Source organism: Rhinopithecus roxellana, chromosome 5 (genome assembly GCF_007565055.1).
Source record: "Rhinopithecus roxellana isolate Shanxi Qingling chromosome 5, ASM756505v1, whole genome shotgun sequence".
In the NCBI taxonomy this organism is placed as follows: Eukaryota; Metazoa; Chordata; class Mammalia; order Primates; family Cercopithecidae; genus Rhinopithecus; species Rhinopithecus roxellana.
The window spans coordinates 95025335-95043191 of NC_044553.1; the positions used below are offsets into that span (position 1 = coordinate 95025335).

At 37.8% G+C, this 17857-nt stretch overlaps 2 protein-coding genes across 8 annotated transcripts in view; one reads left to right on the forward strand and one right to left on the reverse strand.

Annotated features, from left to right (window-relative positions):
- Positions 1-14428, reverse strand: part of KLHL28 (kelch like family member 28) — a 39715-nt gene extending 25287 nt beyond the window's left edge. Inside the window, exon 1 of one of the 3 annotated variants that reach the window (XM_010380445.2) lies at positions 13304-13923. In XM_010380445.2, coding sequence (XP_010378747.1) covers positions 13304-13345 — 42 coding nt within the window. In that variant the 5' untranslated portion in view covers positions 13346-13923. Of the gene's footprint in view, positions 1-13303; positions 13924-14048 lie in introns of those variants that run through there. The other 2 variants (XM_010380446.2, XM_010380447.2) reach the window with 2 other exon arrangements.
- A 219-nt stretch (positions 14429-14647) lies between these two features.
- Positions 14648-17857, forward strand: part of TOGARAM1 (TOG array regulator of axonemal microtubules 1) — a 126098-nt gene continuing 122888 nt past the window's right edge. For all 5 annotated transcript variants that reach the window (XM_030931213.1, XM_030931217.1, XM_030931214.1 and 2 more), the window contains exon 1: positions 14648-16919. In XM_030931213.1, coding sequence (XP_030787073.1) covers positions 14874-16919 — 2046 coding nt within the window. In that variant the 5' untranslated portion in view covers positions 14648-14873. The remainder of the gene's footprint in view (positions 16920-17857) is intronic.

Consider the following 17857-nt stretch of genomic DNA (forward strand, 5'->3'; position numbering starts at 1 on the left):
CATTTTCTGATTTAACAAGGAGAATGGTAGACTAAAAAGTGAAGGATGAACAACAGAAAAGGAAAATGTATGGGAAAAATAAGAGAAGGGATTGAAAAAGAAGACCTAGTCACTTTGTAAATTCATCTCTCTCAGACTAAACAATTATGTTTTAAGATATTTAAAAGAGCCTGAAAATGAGATTCTTGGATCATTACCAATGCCACAGGACTGAAGACTATTTTCAAAAATAAGACAGTAAATTCTATAATATAGTAAGATTTCTGTTAATTTCAGATAACATTCTAAAATAAATTATTAAAGATTTGACTTGTGAATACCAATAAGAAGATGTAGAGATCTTTAGGATTAGGACGTATGAGCTAAAAATAATAAGACATGTTACAGACTAGGTTTGTTTCTTTTTAAAAATGTATTCAGAAGACTTGTAGATCAGAAAAGTAAACTTGATAACTAGATATTAGTAAATAATTTTATAATGCCCTTCATGATTTTTCAAAGAACAAAACTAAAAAATATATAAGCTAGTTCAGTTAGCTAAATTAGCAACTGGTGGAACAAATACCCCCCATTAAGTATACCACTTAATGGAATGAGGCCTAGAGGGATATTCCTAGTGGTATTCTATAAGGCCAAGATGAAGATACATAAGTCCTGAACTTTGAAGATGACCTGAAGCTGCAAAGGACAGCAAAAGCATTGACTAACACAATAAGGATCCCGAAAGACCTGATATCTAACAAGAAGAAATTTAAAAGGGATCAACGTAAAAATTCTATAGCGGATTCCAAACCAACTACCCAAAGTATAGAATAAGAGAGAAAACACGCATCTGTAGGACGTGTTTAACAGGTTTAGGGATTTTAATTGCAGTACTATTTTAACACCATAAACTTATGTGGGTTTAAGCTGCATTAACAGAACTATAATAGATAGAAATACAGAGGAGAAATTTTTGCTTCGCTCTGCAAATGTCAGTCCATATCTGTAGTACAGATTTTGGGTATCATCCTTTGAAAGGGATCTAAACAAACTGTAACACCTGATGAAGAGAAGAAATTCAAATCATGTCTTACAGGTAATGGAACTGAGGTACTGAGTCTGGGAAAAAAGGAGGTCTGAGTCATCACACGAAAAACCAAGGAATGAAAGTTAACAACAACAGGAATAACAATTATAATATAGGGTTGTTCTGAGGATTAAATGAGTTTATACATAAAAAGGGCTCAGAATAGTACCTATCACTTAGTAGGCTCCTAATAAATATGAGTTATTACTAGTAAATTTTTTGATTTGTCCCTTGAGAGGTATTCAACTTTCTATGTTGCACTACCTCTCAGTATTAGATAAGAAATCCACTCTGTCTTCTCTGATACCCTGGGCAACCACAAGTATCGCAGAATTGTTGATTCTCAAATTAACGTTATGAATTATTGACTAGATTCATTTTTAATATAAGTAAGAATCACATAGTGACAGATCCTATATTGCTAACCTAATTTTTGTGTACCCAATTCAAAACTGGTAAATTACCATCAACATATGACATGCATGCATGACACAATATAGGTCTGTAAATACACATATACATATATGTACACACACAACACATGAATATACACACACGCATATATTTGTATGATACGCAGTATGGTTTTAAGAGACTGGGCTTTCGTATCAGGCTTCCCAGGTTACAGTACAATGGTATGTATTGTTTAACAGCTATGTGACCTTGGGAAACTCAGTGAAAAGTCTCAGTTTTCCCATTTGTAAAAAAGCAGACAAAACTGTATAAAAAGTAGTTGTAAATATGCCTTTCTATGTGCTGGTACGTAAGCACTCAATAATTGGTAGATGTGATTTATTTTTATTGTTCATCAACCTTAAAAAAGCTTGGTTATTACCAACTATGTCCATGAAACGCCTTTCCTTCCATGCATACCAAAAAAGGAAGGAAGTTTGCTTACTGTCCAGGGAACAAATACCTATCAAAGCCAGGCCAAAGCCTCATAAATTCTATCAGTAAAGAGACATATAAGCCATTTCAAAATTTAGATGGCTTATTATATTTAGATAGTTTATTACTTAGAGAGTGAATAGAAGATTAGCCAAAGAGTAAACTGCCTGGATCCTTGTCCTGCACATCAAAAATGGTAACACAAAAAAGGGGCTGGCCCAATGTAAACTATGGCTAAGCAGTTTTCTATTCTGTAGCTCTATTTTAAGGGTGTGGGGTGGGGTCAAAAGTCTAATACCTAATCACAACCAGGGAAGTGAAGAGAAACTGTCTCATGACACACTTCTAGGGGAAATAGAGAGGTGACCTCATAGCAGCTCCTTAGAGGCCTCTCACCCTCTCATATTCCAGGAGAATCATAAGGTGTGTCAAGCCACAGATAAGCTGCAGTCCTGAGGTCCAAGTCTTTGCCTATATGGATACATGCAAGGTTACCAGAGTACCACGACAAAGTTGTTCCCCTACACTTATGCCCCTATTTCTTTATCTCACTTTTCTAGATCTATGTTGTTAAAACCTTTTAAATAATTTCTGACCATTCCAACTAGTGAGTAAAACATTCTATTCATTTGAATCAGCAATGGTTCATTTTACTTCATAATAACATAAATTATCAAAGTGTTTAAAATGGGCCAAAGAAAAGGCACTGATAAAGGTAACTTCATAAAAAAAAGCCTATGCATATGTTTATAATTGTATTAGATGCAAATGACATACTTTCATTCCTTGTAAGAAGTACTGAGAATAAAGTTTAATTTTAAAAATGATAGTTTTAATGCTTAATCAAAACAATGTCAACTAGTAACTTCAACAAGGCAAGGTAAAAATAGGGAACAACTTAAAGTGAATTACACTAGCAGTTTGCCATAACATAATTCTTTTGCTTTGTTTTGTTTTTGTTTTTAAGACAAGGTCTCATTCTTGTTGTCTAGGCTGGGGTGCGGGGGCAAGATCTTAGCTTACTCACTGCAGCCTTGACCTCCTGGGCTCAGGTGATTGTCCCACTTCAGCCTCCCAAGTAGTTGGGACTACAGGCACACACCACCACACCTGGCTAGTTTTTGCATTTTTTTGTAGAGAAGGAGTTTCACCATGTTGCCTGGGCTAGTCTTGAACTCCTGGACTCAAACGATCACCCATCCTGGCCTCCTAAAGTGCTGGGATTATAGGTGTGAGACACTGAGCCTGGCCAAATTAATTCTTAAAATTTTTAATTTGGCCCATTTCCTCTCTCAGAAAATATGACTTTAGAAAAATGCGCAGAACTCTAACATTTTCAAATACAGAGTTTTTAAAACAGTGATTTTCAAAATATGATCCTCGTACCAAGAGCATTAGCAACATTTGGGAACCTGCTAGAAATGTAAATTCTTGAGCCCCATCACAGTTGTAAGCAATCAGAAACTACATGGGTCATTGGGGTTGCAGGAAATGGACAAACTGTGTTTTAAGTCCTCCAGGTTATTCTTAGGCAAAAGTTCCAGAAGCAGTTAAAATATTTATAGCTCAAGTTTAACAGCTTAAAAATCACTGAAAATTATTTCTAAGAAATATTTAAAATAATTTTTTTTTAGAGACAGGGTCTCACTATGTTGCCCAGGCTGGAGTGCAATGGATATTCAGAGGCATGATCATGGCGCAATACAGCCTCAAACTCCTAGGCTCAAGTGATCCACCTGCCTCAGCCTCATCAGTAGCTGGGACTACACCACTGTTTGACTCAAAAACTATAATGCCTTGAAAATTATAAATGACAACTGTAACTATATTTGGTTCTCAGCTATCTACCCATAAATGGCTAAAAAACTAATTCAAAGAAGCAACACTTTCCAATCTTCAAAGCCCCACATTTGTCAAACAGTTTTACACTGGCAGTTTCATTTACCTCAGTAACCACTTTGCGTAAAAGGACGTGTATGTACCATAAAAAACAGGAAAGAACAGTGAGTAAAAGCATTAATTTTAGAGTTGGAGACACTTGGATTTAAGTCTACATTTTGCTACTTAATAGCTGGGCTATTTGATACTTGGGCAAACTACTTATTCTTAGCTTAAACATTCTTATTTGTAAAATTTGTTGTGGATTAATAGGATTAAATGAGAAGTATGTAAGGAAAAATAGATCAATGGAGAGCAGAAAATATAAAAGTAGATCATTTAGATATGCAGGTTTAGTATATGATAAAAGTGGCATCTCAGCAAGGGAAAACAGAAACATTTAAATGTGCTGAGATAACAGAATGGCCATATGGAAACAGGTAAAACTAGATTTCTGCTACATACCTACACCAACAGGATAAATTCCAAATGAATCAGAGGTATACATATGAAAAATGTAATTATAAGCCGGGCGTGGTGGCTCAAGCCTGTAATCCCAGCACTTTGGGAGGCCGAGACGGGCGGATCACGAGGTCAGGAGATCGAGACCATCCTGGCTAACATGGTGAAACCCCGTCTCTACTAAAAAATACAAAAAACTAGCTGGGCGAGGTGGCGGGCGCCTGCAGTCCCAGCTACTCGAGAGGCTGAGGCAGGAGAATGGCGTAAACCCCGGAGGCAGAGCTTGCAGTGAGCTGAGATCCGGCCACTGCACTCCAGCCTGGGCGACAGAGCGAGACGCCGTCTCAAAAAAAAAAAAGAAAAAAAGGCGGGAGGATAGCTTGAGCCCAGGAGTTCGAGACCTGCCTGGGTAATACAGCGAGACCCCGTTCTCCACAAAAAGGAAAAAAAAAAAAAAGACAAAAAAGAAAAAAAAAAGAAAAATGTAATTATATAAATATTAGAATGAAATGGGGGTGAAAACATGTTGAAATTTAGTCCCCCATGCGGCAGTATTGAGAGGAAGGGCTTTTAAGAAGTGATTGGCAGAGTCCTTATGAATGGATTGATCCACTTACGGATTAACAAATTAATGTGTTAGCAAATTAAAGGGGATTTATCACAGGAGTGGGACCAGTGGCTTTATAAGAAGAAGAGAGAGAGCTAAGCTAGCACACTCACAGCCCCCTCACCATGTGAGGCCCTGTGCTGCCTTGGGACTCTGCAGAGTTCCTACCAGCAGGAAGGCTCCCACCAGATGCAGCCCCAAGAAAGCTCGCACCAGGTGTGACCCCCTTGACCTTGGACTTCTCAGCCTCCATAACTGTAAGAAATAAATTTCTTATATTTATAAATTACCCAGTTTCAGATATTCTGTTACAAGTAACAGAAAACAAACTAAGACAACCTGAGATTAGGGAACAGTTTCCTAACTTTGAAACAAAATCCAGAAGACATCAGTGAAAAAATAGGTAAAACTGACTACATTTTAAAAACTTGGAATAAAGAAATCATAAGTAAAAGTATAAATGAGACTGGGAAAAATATTTGTAGCATATATAAAATTTTTATCAGTAATTATAAAATATTTCTAAAATTCTCTAGCCCTATAGGAAAAATTGGTTAAAGAAATGAACAGATGTTTGTTAAAAATATAAATGGTTTTAACCATACAAAAATTGCTCAACTTCACTTAAAATCAAATAAATTAATACATAGAGTTAACAATTTTCTCTTGACAGCATACTCTGTTGGTGAGGATGTGAGAAACAGGAAATCTCACTGATTGCTGTGTGAATAGAAAATGATACAAAACCGGCCGGGCACGGTGGCTCAAGCCTGTAATCCCAGCATTTTGGGAGGCCGAGACGGGTGGATCACGAGGTCAGGAGATCGAGACCATCCTGGCTAACACGGTGAAATCCCGTCTCTACTAAAAAATACAAAAAACTAGCCGGGCGAGGTGGCGGTCGCCTGTAGTCCCAGCTACTCGGGAGGCTGCGGCAGGAGAATGGCGTAAACCTGGCAGGCAGAGTTGCAGTGAGCTGAGATCCAGCCACTGCGCTCCAGCGTGGGTGACAGAGCCAGACTCTCCGTCTCAAAAAAAAAAAAAAAAAAAGAAAATGATACAAAACCTCTGGAGGTAAATCTGTCAAAATCTAGCAAAATTACATTTGGATTTATTCTTTGACCCAACAACCCTACTTCTAAGAATCTATCCAAAAATTACAATGGCAAAAATGTATAAAGACACATTCATAAGGCTAATAATAATTGCAGGTCCATTTATAAAAACAAAAGAATATACTCATGTTTCTTATTCCTCATATTTGAGAGACCAAAAGGCAACTGACCAAGAATTTTAAAACAACTCTCATGTCCAGCAACGAAAGAATGGTTGTGAAAACTATAGAGCATCCACACAATGGAGTACTACACAGCAATGAAAAGGAACAGGGAATCTCTGTATGGAATACTCCGCAGTGATCTCCCTGATCTAAGCAAAGTGTGTTTAGTGTGTCACCATTTATCTATGAAAGGGAAGATTACTTGCTGGGCGCGGTGGCTCAAGCCTGTAATCCCAGCACTTTGGGAGGCCAAGACGGGCAGATCACGAGGTCAGGAGATCGAGACCATCCTGGCTAACACGGTGAAACCCCGTCTCTACTAAAAAATACAAAAAACTAGCCGGGCGAGGTGGCGGGCGCCTGTAGTCCCAGCTACTTGGGAGGCTGAGGCAGGAGAATGGCGTAAACCCAGGGGGCAGAGCTTGCAGTGAGCTGAGATCCGGCCACTGCAGTCCAGCCTGGGCCACAGAGCAAGACTCCGTCTCAAAAAAAAAAAAAAAAAAAAAAGAAAGGGAAGATTACAAATATACCTAATCATTTCTATTAAAAAAAGGAAATATTATACAATATGTACTTTTAAAGGTTACCTACAAGAGGAGGTATGGAATAAACTAGAGAAGATAGAGATAGAAGGTAGACATCTTTGAATATACTCTGTTTTATAGATTTGATTGTGGAATCAGAAAAGTATTTTACGTAATTATAAAGCACAATTAAATCTTAAAAACATGATCCATAAGAGATTTGAAAATACAAAGGAAGAAAATATGTACCTAGATAGTGGCTTTACCATATCATTCCAAATAACTTTAAAACAGTAATCTGATAGTCTCTATTGCGATATGCCCTAAAATATACATCTTACGCTGTTTTCAGTAATTGCATTGTTGATGAGGACACCGTTTATTTGTATTGTGACACTGTTAATGTGTGCATTGTGCTATAAAGCAAATGAGTAATGATATAATATTCTATCAACCCTAGGGTCACTGTGATCTAGGATTCTTGGTATGGGAAAAAGAAGATAAAGATATAACACTAAGATGTTAATTATGAGCCTCACAGTCTGTATTTGAATAAAAAGTATCAGAATAAATATATGTATATAAATAACAGTAAATAGTCATAATACATAATTTCTATATAATTTATAATATATTATATGATGTATATTAATATTATATTATATTAATATATAATATATAAATGTAATATATAAATAATATATTAATATATGATATATAAATGTTATATATATTATTATAAATATATATTAATATAATACATAAACAAATATATAAAATACATGTGAGCTATACATACATATTAAATCTATGTAATGTTAAGGAAATATATGTAATATTTCAAGGAAATATATATAATATTATATATGTAATATAAGTATTATATTTATAAATATTTATATAAATATAAATAAATATAAATGAAATATACGTAATACTAAGGAAATATATGTAATATTATTTTAAGGAAAAAAATAAATTATATTTCCTAGCTCTGTCTATTGAAAAGGTCTAGAAACTGACCATCCCAGTAGCAAAGAACATTTCCAGCGTTCAGATGTAGTCCTTAAATACCACTTCCCTCAAAGAGCACAGAACTCCTCGGGCAAATAGCTGATATCATGTCTGGGGCAGAAGATGTCAAGACAAATTTGGAATCTAAATCCTAGGTAGTGTAATCCTAGCACTTTGGGAGGCTAAGGTGGGAGGATAGCTTGAGCCCAGGAATTTGAGACCAGCCTGGGCAATACGGTGAAACTCCGTCTCTACAAAGAAAAAGAACGAACAAAAAAATTAGCTGGGTGTGATGGCACACACCTGTAGTCTCAGCTACTTGGGGGGCTGAGCTAGGAGAACTGCTTGTGCCCAGGAGGTCGAGGCTGCAGTGCGCAGTGATCACACAACCGCACTCCAGCCTGGGAGACAGAGTGAGGCCCTGTCTCAAAATAAATAAATAAATAAATCCTAGGTAGCAAGAAAGCTATCAAATACTACAAGAGTCGTATAAAAAATATTCAGGGGCCAAAATGAATAGGCTTTCACTAGTTAAAGACAGGACAAACTGATCATCAATAACAATAACTGCAATTGATTAACAGATATCAGATATGTTAAATGCATGAGTTAATAATGATACTTAAAAAAAGTCCTAATGGTCACCACTGGAGGATGCTAATGTACCAACTCATTATTTGAAACCTAGTAAACAAAGAGAAAGAATCAAACATTTATTATGTCTTTCCTACGCTAACTGTACTATACTGGGTTTTGAAATAGATGAGTTTGTACGTTTTTGTTTTTTAAGAGATAGGGTCTAACTACCTTGTCCGGACTAGTCTCGACCTCCTGGTCTTAAGCGATCCTCCCACTTTGGCCTCCCAAAGTGCTGGGGTTACAGGCCTGAGCCACTACACCTGGCCAAATTTCTCTTTTTAAAAGTATCCCTGTTAATAAAGAAGGAATAATGGAATATTACCATTTTGCATCTTTAATAAATATTAGGCATTGATTGTGAAGGGCTGTTTATATCACAAAAAGAGAGACAGCTAGATAATTGGACCTTCTGATGTTTCAAACATAACACCCATGAGTATTCTCACGTCCCACCCCCAACACACACCAAAGTCAAGCCAATTAAACTACAGTCAATTCTCTAGCTCCAACTATTAATTTACACAAAATATAGAAAATAGAAAAATCATGTTAAACAATACCAGAAAGATGCAATTAGCAAAAACATACTGACTGTGAAAAATGTTGTAAAATAAACTGAATTCTTCAACAAATAAACTGCAAGAAATAAAGAGAATGCACCTACAAATTTAAAAGACATATCAAATACAACCTGTGAACCATACACTTGTGTGTGCACCCACATATTTAGAAAACAGCTGGAAATTTACACACTGACTGGATTATTAATATATTAATTAGTCACTGCTATTTTTTGTTGCTAAATAGTGGTATTGCGGTTGTGTTTTTAAGAGCTTTCTTCTTTTACAAATACATACTGAAATTGGTGTACAATGGTGCGATCACAGCTAACTGTAACCTTGAATTTCCTGGGCTCAAGGGATTCTCCCTCCTCAGCCTCCTGAGTAGCTAGAACTACAAGTGCATGCTACCATGCCTGGTTAATATTTTTTATTTTTATTTTTTGTAGAGATGGGATCTCACTATGTTGTTCAGGCTGGTCTTGAACTTTTGGCCTCAAGCAATCCTCCTGCCTTGGCCTCCCAAAGAGCCGCGATTACAGGTGTGAGCCCCCATAATCAGCTGTATTGAAATATTTGTAGATGAAATAACATGTTGTTAGGATGTGCTGCAAAATAATAGGGGATGAGGGAATGGAAGGGGATATAGATGTCATCATGAGTTGATAACTACTGAAGACGCGTGATAGGTAAATAGATATTCATCATATTATTCTGCTTTTACATGTTTTTGAAATTTTGCACAGTAAGAGAGTTTTTTCTTAAACAACAGAAACGTAAGGCACTGAATTTTGAATAAGACTTACAGTTTTAGAATCCTAAGTTCAGAGAGGTTAAATGAATTAGCAAGATGCATAATTAGTAAAAAACATTACTGGGACTAGAATGTTTTCTTAATCTTAGAACAATGCTCTCTACACAGTACATTCAAAAAATTAAATGCCAAACAATGTTGAGCTGCTTAAAATATTTACCGAATCAATTTATAATTGTTATCACTTCTCATAAAATGAAATTATTCTACAAAAGAGCATCTAGAATACCTTTGACTGTCATATGTACCAGTTGATGTTCTAAGCTTTTTACATGTATTAATTCCTTTCATCCTCAGAGCAACAATATAATAGGTACTGTTATTATTACTACCATTTTACAGATAAAGAAATTTGAGGCACAGAGAAATTAAGTCCAAGGCAAGATTTAAACCTTGGCACTCTGTCTACATAATTCTTAAATATTCTATTACACTAACTCATTTATTAAATAAGCTCAGAATTTCTTAATTGTATTAAAATTTTAACTCAAGAAATTAAAAATGTTCAGAACAGAAATCCAAAGAGGATAGATCATTCATATAAAATCTTTTAAAAAAATACACATATTAGATACAAAAATACATCAGGGCTTTAAAATGAAATAAAGAAGGATCCATGGAACAATCATTGCCTTCTGGTATTTGTCTAAAAGCAGATTTGGTATAGCAGGTTTCTCCATATCCCTGCCATAGTTTTTGTTTTTCTTTCTTTCTTTCTTTCTTTCTTTCTTTCTTTCTTTCTTTCTTTCTTTCTTTCTTTCTTAACGATAAAACAAACACTTAATAGTATTCTGAATCTTGGTAACTGCATTAGTCAATATCGAATAAAAAGTATCTATTTGAAATTAAAATAAAATCAAACTTTCCATAGTCTATAGTAACTTAACTTTAGCCTCTGAAACCAAGTTAATAAAGGTCAAGTTGTGAGTTTAGTCCCTATCTACTTAATTGACACCTAAGCCACAAAACAGTGGTGCTGAAATCAGTTGGGAGGCAATTATCTGCCACCATATAAATATAGATCACACCCAGAGTAAATAAATGGTGAAGAGAAATCAAGATTACTACAAAAAAAAAAAAAAATTCAAAGAGACAGTTTTCTTTAAAAGGAGAAAATAACCGATTTATGAAATTAGGAGAATATTTTATCACATCTGCTCTTTTCTTAAATTTCTTTCCCACAGTTCAACTTTCCTCATAGGATAATTCAACTAATAATGGTATATAATTTTATCAGTGAGCCTATGGAACAACTTAGGATATTTTCCTTTTATCTGAGATTTGACTTTTATTATTACTTGACAAACAAAAGTAAAATCAGAAGCCTGTCAGAACTCTTACTGGATGTGGTAATGACTTTAGGAACTTGCTTTCTTCTGTGTTATTTCTGAATCCATGTTATGACAGGCGTCTAAGTTACATAATTAATCCCTGTCCACTGAAAAACTCTTTGCAACAGACGTGAAATTCTGTTAACTTATACATAGTAACTAATATGCAACACAAGTTGGATTTTTCTTTAAAATTACAGTTTTGACTGAAGACAGAAATATGTAATGGCTTTGGAAGATACACCTAAGTAGATGAAAATATATCACTCATATATATCAAGAAAACTGATTCAATGCTGTATAAAATAAGCTCATAATTTCTTAACTTATTAAAGTGTTACCTCAAACAAGAAACTAAAAAGATTTTGGACAGAAATCCAAAAAGGATAGATTAAAATACATATAATCTTCAACCAAATAAGGATTGAAAGAAAAAATAATAAATTTAAAAATATATAATCAAACGATATATAATAAAATATATGAATAATGGAAAAAATCTTAATTTTATCCTAAAGTTTCAACACTGACCTCCACCAAAACCTTCTCCAAGCTCTAAGCAAATGTGAGTTTTACTTTCTTCCTCTATCCAATTACTCTTTTGTGGAAACATCTATAAAATGTTCCACAGTCCAAATGTAGAAGATGTAACCTCAAAAAATTCTTGTGAGGATTAAATGACTTAATATTTACTAAGTACCTAGCATGGTGCCTGGCACATAGCAAATACTCAAAACATGGTGTTATTATACTTGCTTGTAAATATTAATAGCAACTTTCATTTGCATAGCATTTCTTCACAATAACTTCTCAAACTATACAAAATTCTTACTAGTTTACAGAATTCACACTGACGTTCAATATTCCTGGATGTCTGTAAAATTTGAGTAAGAACAGAGAAAAATCATAGTGATTCGCCCAGGGAACTACTGTGTTACCTCTGATTCTGAAAATAAAGGAGGTTTTAGGGCAATTGTGTTTACCCTTAAGTTCAGCTAAAAAAATTTAACATATGTAGCACACACATTCCTATAATTCACTAATTTAACTACACTCTTGAAATTATTGAAATTTTAAACTTGTTTTAGCTGAATTTGCAATTTTCAATGTATCCTTAACCACTTCTTTTTAACCTTCTGAGGCGTACTATTAATAAAACACCTGATAGTGTATTCTACTATTCTAAAAATTGATTATAAATTTGTACTCTCTCTCTATATGATTAAATACGAAAGGCTTTTTAAGTCAATATATGAAGAATTCCTAGATTTCCAAAGATTTTTAAAAATATCTGCTTCGTAATAAACAGAATACACACTCAATGAATGAGATTTATGTTCCACAAAATAGTTCTAAAAGATTATCAGTAAGACGTGATGCTGATGAAGACCCATTTCCTAAATATCCACTACGGAGATTAATGCATCTTCTAAGTCTTCAATCAAAGAGACAAAATATAACAGATATAAAATAAATTGCAATCTGTAATGTATAGTGATTCACAGGGACCTAAAAAAACAGAGTCAAAAGGAAGACTCATCTTGCTTTGTTCCCAGGAAAAGGGCATGATAACTGCTGAAGTATCCACGTCTCTCATTTAAGACTTTCGAAGCTCCTTTTCTGTGATTCCATGATTACCACACAATCTCTAGTTATTAACTTGGCTTCCCAAGTTCTTGGATACAAGAAAGACTGCACTGGATTTTCAACTTGAAAATTCTGATTCAACATAAACTGGCACTGTAATGTGTACATCATTCTCTAGGTTAGTTTGAACTGGGTTCCTCAAGTCTCGGCAATACATGGGTCTACACATTTGAGCTTCTTAGGTTGGGACTATGAGAAACAAAGACACTTTCTCATTGACAACTGCTACAACCATTTCTTGTTTTTCACCTCCCTGTCTTTAACTTGTCTCTAAAATGAAACATGTTAGCCAAATCTAATTTAGGCAGATTCATTTAAACACGAAAATGGCTTATTAAAACCCAAGTAACAGACTAGAATTTAAACCAAAACATAGGATGTATATTTATACAGCCTCATTTACATTAAGTCTATTCCCCATCCCCACCCCCCAAAAAACAAAACAAAACTGATATTCAAATCGTACTTTAAGGCAAAAATTCAGAAATTATTTTTGCGCTTGCATCAGCTGGGAGCATTATTTATAAAGCTGTTTAGCATATGTGACTCAATTATCCCAAGACTTTAAAAAGTATTTAAGAGAAATCCCACCTGGTACAGAGAAGGGTAGGAATACTTGCATTTGAAGTGCATAAATTTGGGTCTTCAAATAATAACTTAGACTTTTCGCACGAGTCATTCAAAAGTAATTGTATTAATACTCCTTCAAAAAAAATCTCTCTTCCACACTCCAAAGCATTCAGGCTCACACTAGACACACCAGCTCTTCCACTGTGTTCGTTTAAGTATCATTTATGATAAGGAGAAAATGCACACAAAATTCTCAGTTCGCCTACAATAAATAAATGTCTACTATTATTCCTAAATCCACAGGGCAGAATTCTCTTAGAACCGTGATGCCAAGAACTTCCACCGCAAGTGAAATTGTCTTCGCAATCTCTGTCTCTAGGAGACTGAAAGGCTGCAGAGATGCTTGAGGATCCTGCAGGGAGGCTAGGGCGGCAGACGGAGGGGGCGGAGGGAAGGGGAGAGTCCCACAGAGGAACTGCATTAGAAGGAAAGACTTTGATAACGTCTAAGGGAGAGGCGGTTAGCTACAGGGGAAAAAACAAAAAACAAAAAACCAAAAACAGACCTATTTCCAGATTATGTACGTTGTAAAGAAAACGCAAAGTGATGAGGGTAAGGAAACGTGGTCAAAAACAAACAAAAACAAAAACAAAAACAAAAATTAACCCTCTACGGCCGGAGGGTTAAGAGAAGTCGACAAAAGGAGAAAGGGGAGGAGGGCGGGGGCGAATAAAGGCCCCAAAGACCAGGAATTGAAAAAAAGTACCCGATTTGTGAGCTCGGCCGTGGTCCGGATCTTCTGTCCTGATAAGCAGATGGCAAAAGGAAAGGATCACAGTTACTCAGGGTGGCAGAGAGTAACGCGTTTACAAGGGTAACCAGCCCTACACAAGAAGATGTCGTCTCTCTTTCCACCTGCTCCGCTCAGTCCTTCGCCTCTTACTCTTGCACCAGTGGCATTCAGGCAAAACACTGCCAAAGTCTGCGCCGCTGGAGGACAGCAAAAGGAAAATACCTGAGTCCCAGTAATCACACGGGAAGCGACAGGATGAGGAGTCGAGGACAACTGGAGCCTGGGCTGGATCCTCACTAGCTCCGGTCAAACCCCAACTCTTACGGGTGGGGCGGGCAACTTCCGCCCAGAGCAAGGAAAGCGTCACATCCGTCTAATGTCTTCACCCCTCCCCCCTTCTCCGCTCTAGCTACGTTTGCAACGTTCTGACTTCCTCTTCCAGGAGCCTTTGGCCTAGTCTCAACACCTGACGTGGACTACATAACCCAGCATTCTTCACGGCAAGTGGATTTCCGGGTCAAGAGGCCCGCGCTGGGTACATCACCATGGAAGCAATCGGCTTGGTCACGTGGTGCCCTTGGTTACGCCCGGTGGCAGCGGTGGGGTCTACGGCTCAGACGGGGGCCATTTTGCCAGAGGCTGCCTCCCGGAGTTGGGGGCGGCCTGGCGGCGGGCTGAAGCTGTTCTTTTTCCTCTTCTGCAGCTTGGGGCTTGGAGAGGATCTGGAAGTCTGGGCTCCATCGAGCTCTTCGGAGACGGCAATGGTTTCTTCCAACCACAGCCACCTGACGACCCTGCATGGCGGCTGCGCCCTCCGCGCTGCTTCTGCTGCCGCCCTTTCCAGTCCTCTCTGCCTATCGGCTCCAGAGCCGCAGTCGTCCTTCCGCCCCAGAGACTGATGGTAGTGGAGTTGGGGGCATTATGAGAGGAGAGAAAAACTACTACTGCCGTGGAGCTGCGGGGGACCACGGTTCCTGCCCCACTACAACTTCGCCTCTGGCCTCGGCCCTCTTGATGCCCTCGGAGGCAGTCTCAAGCAGCTGGTCTGATTCTGGAGGCGGTTTGTCAGGGGGAGATGAAGAGGAGACTCGGCTCCTTCAACTCCTCCGCACCGCGCCGGATCCTTCTGAGGCCTTTCAGGCTTTGCAAGCTGCTTTGCCGCTGCGGGGCGGTCGACTTGGCTTCCCCCGACGCAAGGAAGCTTTGTATCGGGCACTGGGCCGAGTGCTTGTGGAAGGAGGTAGTGATGAGAAGCGGCTCTGCTTGCAACTTCTCTCAGACGTTCTCCGGGGTCAGGGGGAGGCAGGCCAGCTGGAAGAGGCCTTTAGCTTAGCACTTTTGCCTCAACTAGTTGTCTCGTTACGGGAAGAGAATCCAGCGCTGCGGAAAGATGCGCTGCAGATCCTGCATATATGTCTGAAACGTAGTTCTGGAGAGGTGCTGAGAACGCTTATACAACAAGGACTGGAAAGTACCGATGCCCGACTTAGAGCGTCCACAGCACTACTGCTTCCCATCTTGCTTACTACCGAGGACTTGTTGCTTGGTCTGGATCTCACCGAGGTGATAATATCCCTAGCCCGAAAGCTTGGTGATCAGGAGACAGAAGAAGAATCTGAGACAGCTTTCTCCGCACTTCAAGAAATTGGGGAGCGACTTGGCCAAGACAGGTTTCAATCTTATATTTCTCGTCTCCCCTCTGCCCTGAGGAGACACTACAATCGCCGCCTGGAGTCCCAGTTTGGAAGTCAGGTTCCTTATTATTTGGAACTTGAAGCCTCTGGATTTCCTGAAGAACCCCTTCCCTGTGCAGTGACTCTTTCCAACAGCAATCTTAAATTTGGGATTATTCCTCAGGAGCTGCATTCACGATTATTGGATCAGGAAGACTATAAGAACCGAACCCAGGCCGTCGAAGAACTAAAGCAGGTGCTGGGAAAATTTAACCCTAGTTCTACTCCTCATTCTAGTCTTGTTGGCTTCATTAGTTTGCTATATAATTTGTTAGACGATTCTAACTTCAAAGTGGTTCATGGCACACTTCAAGTCCTGCATTTACTGGTTATTCGCCTTGGAGAGCAGGTACAACAGTTCTTGGGACCAGTTATAGCAGCTTCTGTCAAAGTACTGGCAGACAACAAATTGGTGATCAAACAAGAATACATGAAAATCTTCCTCAAGCTAATGAAGGAAGTACGACCTCAGCAGGTGCTTTGTTTACTCCTGGAACATCTCAAACATAAGCATTCCAGAGTGAGAGAGGAGGTGGTGAACATTTGCATCTGCTCCCTGCTGACCTATCCTAGTGAGGATTTTGACTTGCCCAAACTGTCCTTTGATCTTGCCCCAGCTCTTGTAGATAGCAAACGCAGGGTACGCCAAGCAGCTTTAGAAGCTTTTGCCGTATTGGCATCATCAATGGGCTCAGGTAAAACCAGCATCCTTTTTAAAGCTGTGGATACTGTTGAACTGCAAGATAATGGAGATGGAGTGATGAATGCTGTGCAGGCCAGATTGGCTAGGAAAACCTTACCAAGGCTAACAGAGCAGGGATTTGTGGAATACGCAGTACTGATGCCATCTTCTGCCGGGGGTAGATCAAACCATTTGGCACATGGAGCAGATACGGACTGGCTTTTGGCTGGTAACAGAACTCAGAATGCACACTGTCACTGTGGTGACCGCGTGAGGGATAGCATGCAAATTTATGGATCTTACAGTCCAACTATCTGTACCCGAAGGGTATTAAGTGCAGGAAAAGGAAAAAATAAATTACCGTGGGAAAATGAGCAGCCTGGAATCATGGGAGAAAACCAGACCTCCACTTCCAAGGATGTAGAGCAGGTATGCTTCTCTAATTTTCTTGGGTCGAAAGTGTGAAGAATTTAAATGAATATATGCCTGCGATGACTGAAGGGTGAGTCTGCTTGAGGGAAACATGTTATGCTTTGTTCTAAATCAATTTTAAATCCACTGAATGTTGATGTGGGTACTCATTATAATGGTACAGATCACAAAGGACCATTTAATAGGCTTCCTGCTTGATAGATTTAATTAAATTTGAGACACGTGATATAGACAATACCTAGATTCAGTTTGAGTTTGTTACTGTGACATGTCAGTTTATCTAATCATACAACAAACATTGAATACCTAGTAGGTGCCAGATAGAGCTAAATTCTGGGAATGAAGATGAGGCCAGTTTCACACAGTATAGGAAAAAGGTCAGACCTAGGAATTAGCAATTAACAAATTCGCTAAGTGCTGAAGTAGAAATATAAAGAGTCCTGCAGGAATACTGAAGATAGAAAAAATAATTCCACTAGAAAAGTAAAAAAAAAAAAAAAAAAAAAGCATCCACAGAAGATACGATATTTGAACTGAGATTTTACCCCCAAAGCTTTTATTTAAAAAATTCCAAAACTATAGGTAAGAGTACAATGAATACCTATATACTTCATCTATATTTACCAGTTGTAACATCTTGACATATTTCCTCCATATTTGCTGAACCTTTGAAAGTAAATTGTGGATATCTTGAGATTTCACTCCTAAATATCTCAGCATATATCTCCTAGGAATGACATTCTCTTTTATATCCATAAATCATTATTGCACCTCAGACTATCAGTAGTAATTCAGTAATATTTAGCAGACAGCCTGTACTTAAATTTCCCCAATTGTCTCCAAAAGTGTTTTATATTTCTTGTTTTACTTTTATCATCCAGGATCTAGTCAAGGTTCATGTGGTTAATGTTCCTTGTAATTTTATCTAGAATAAT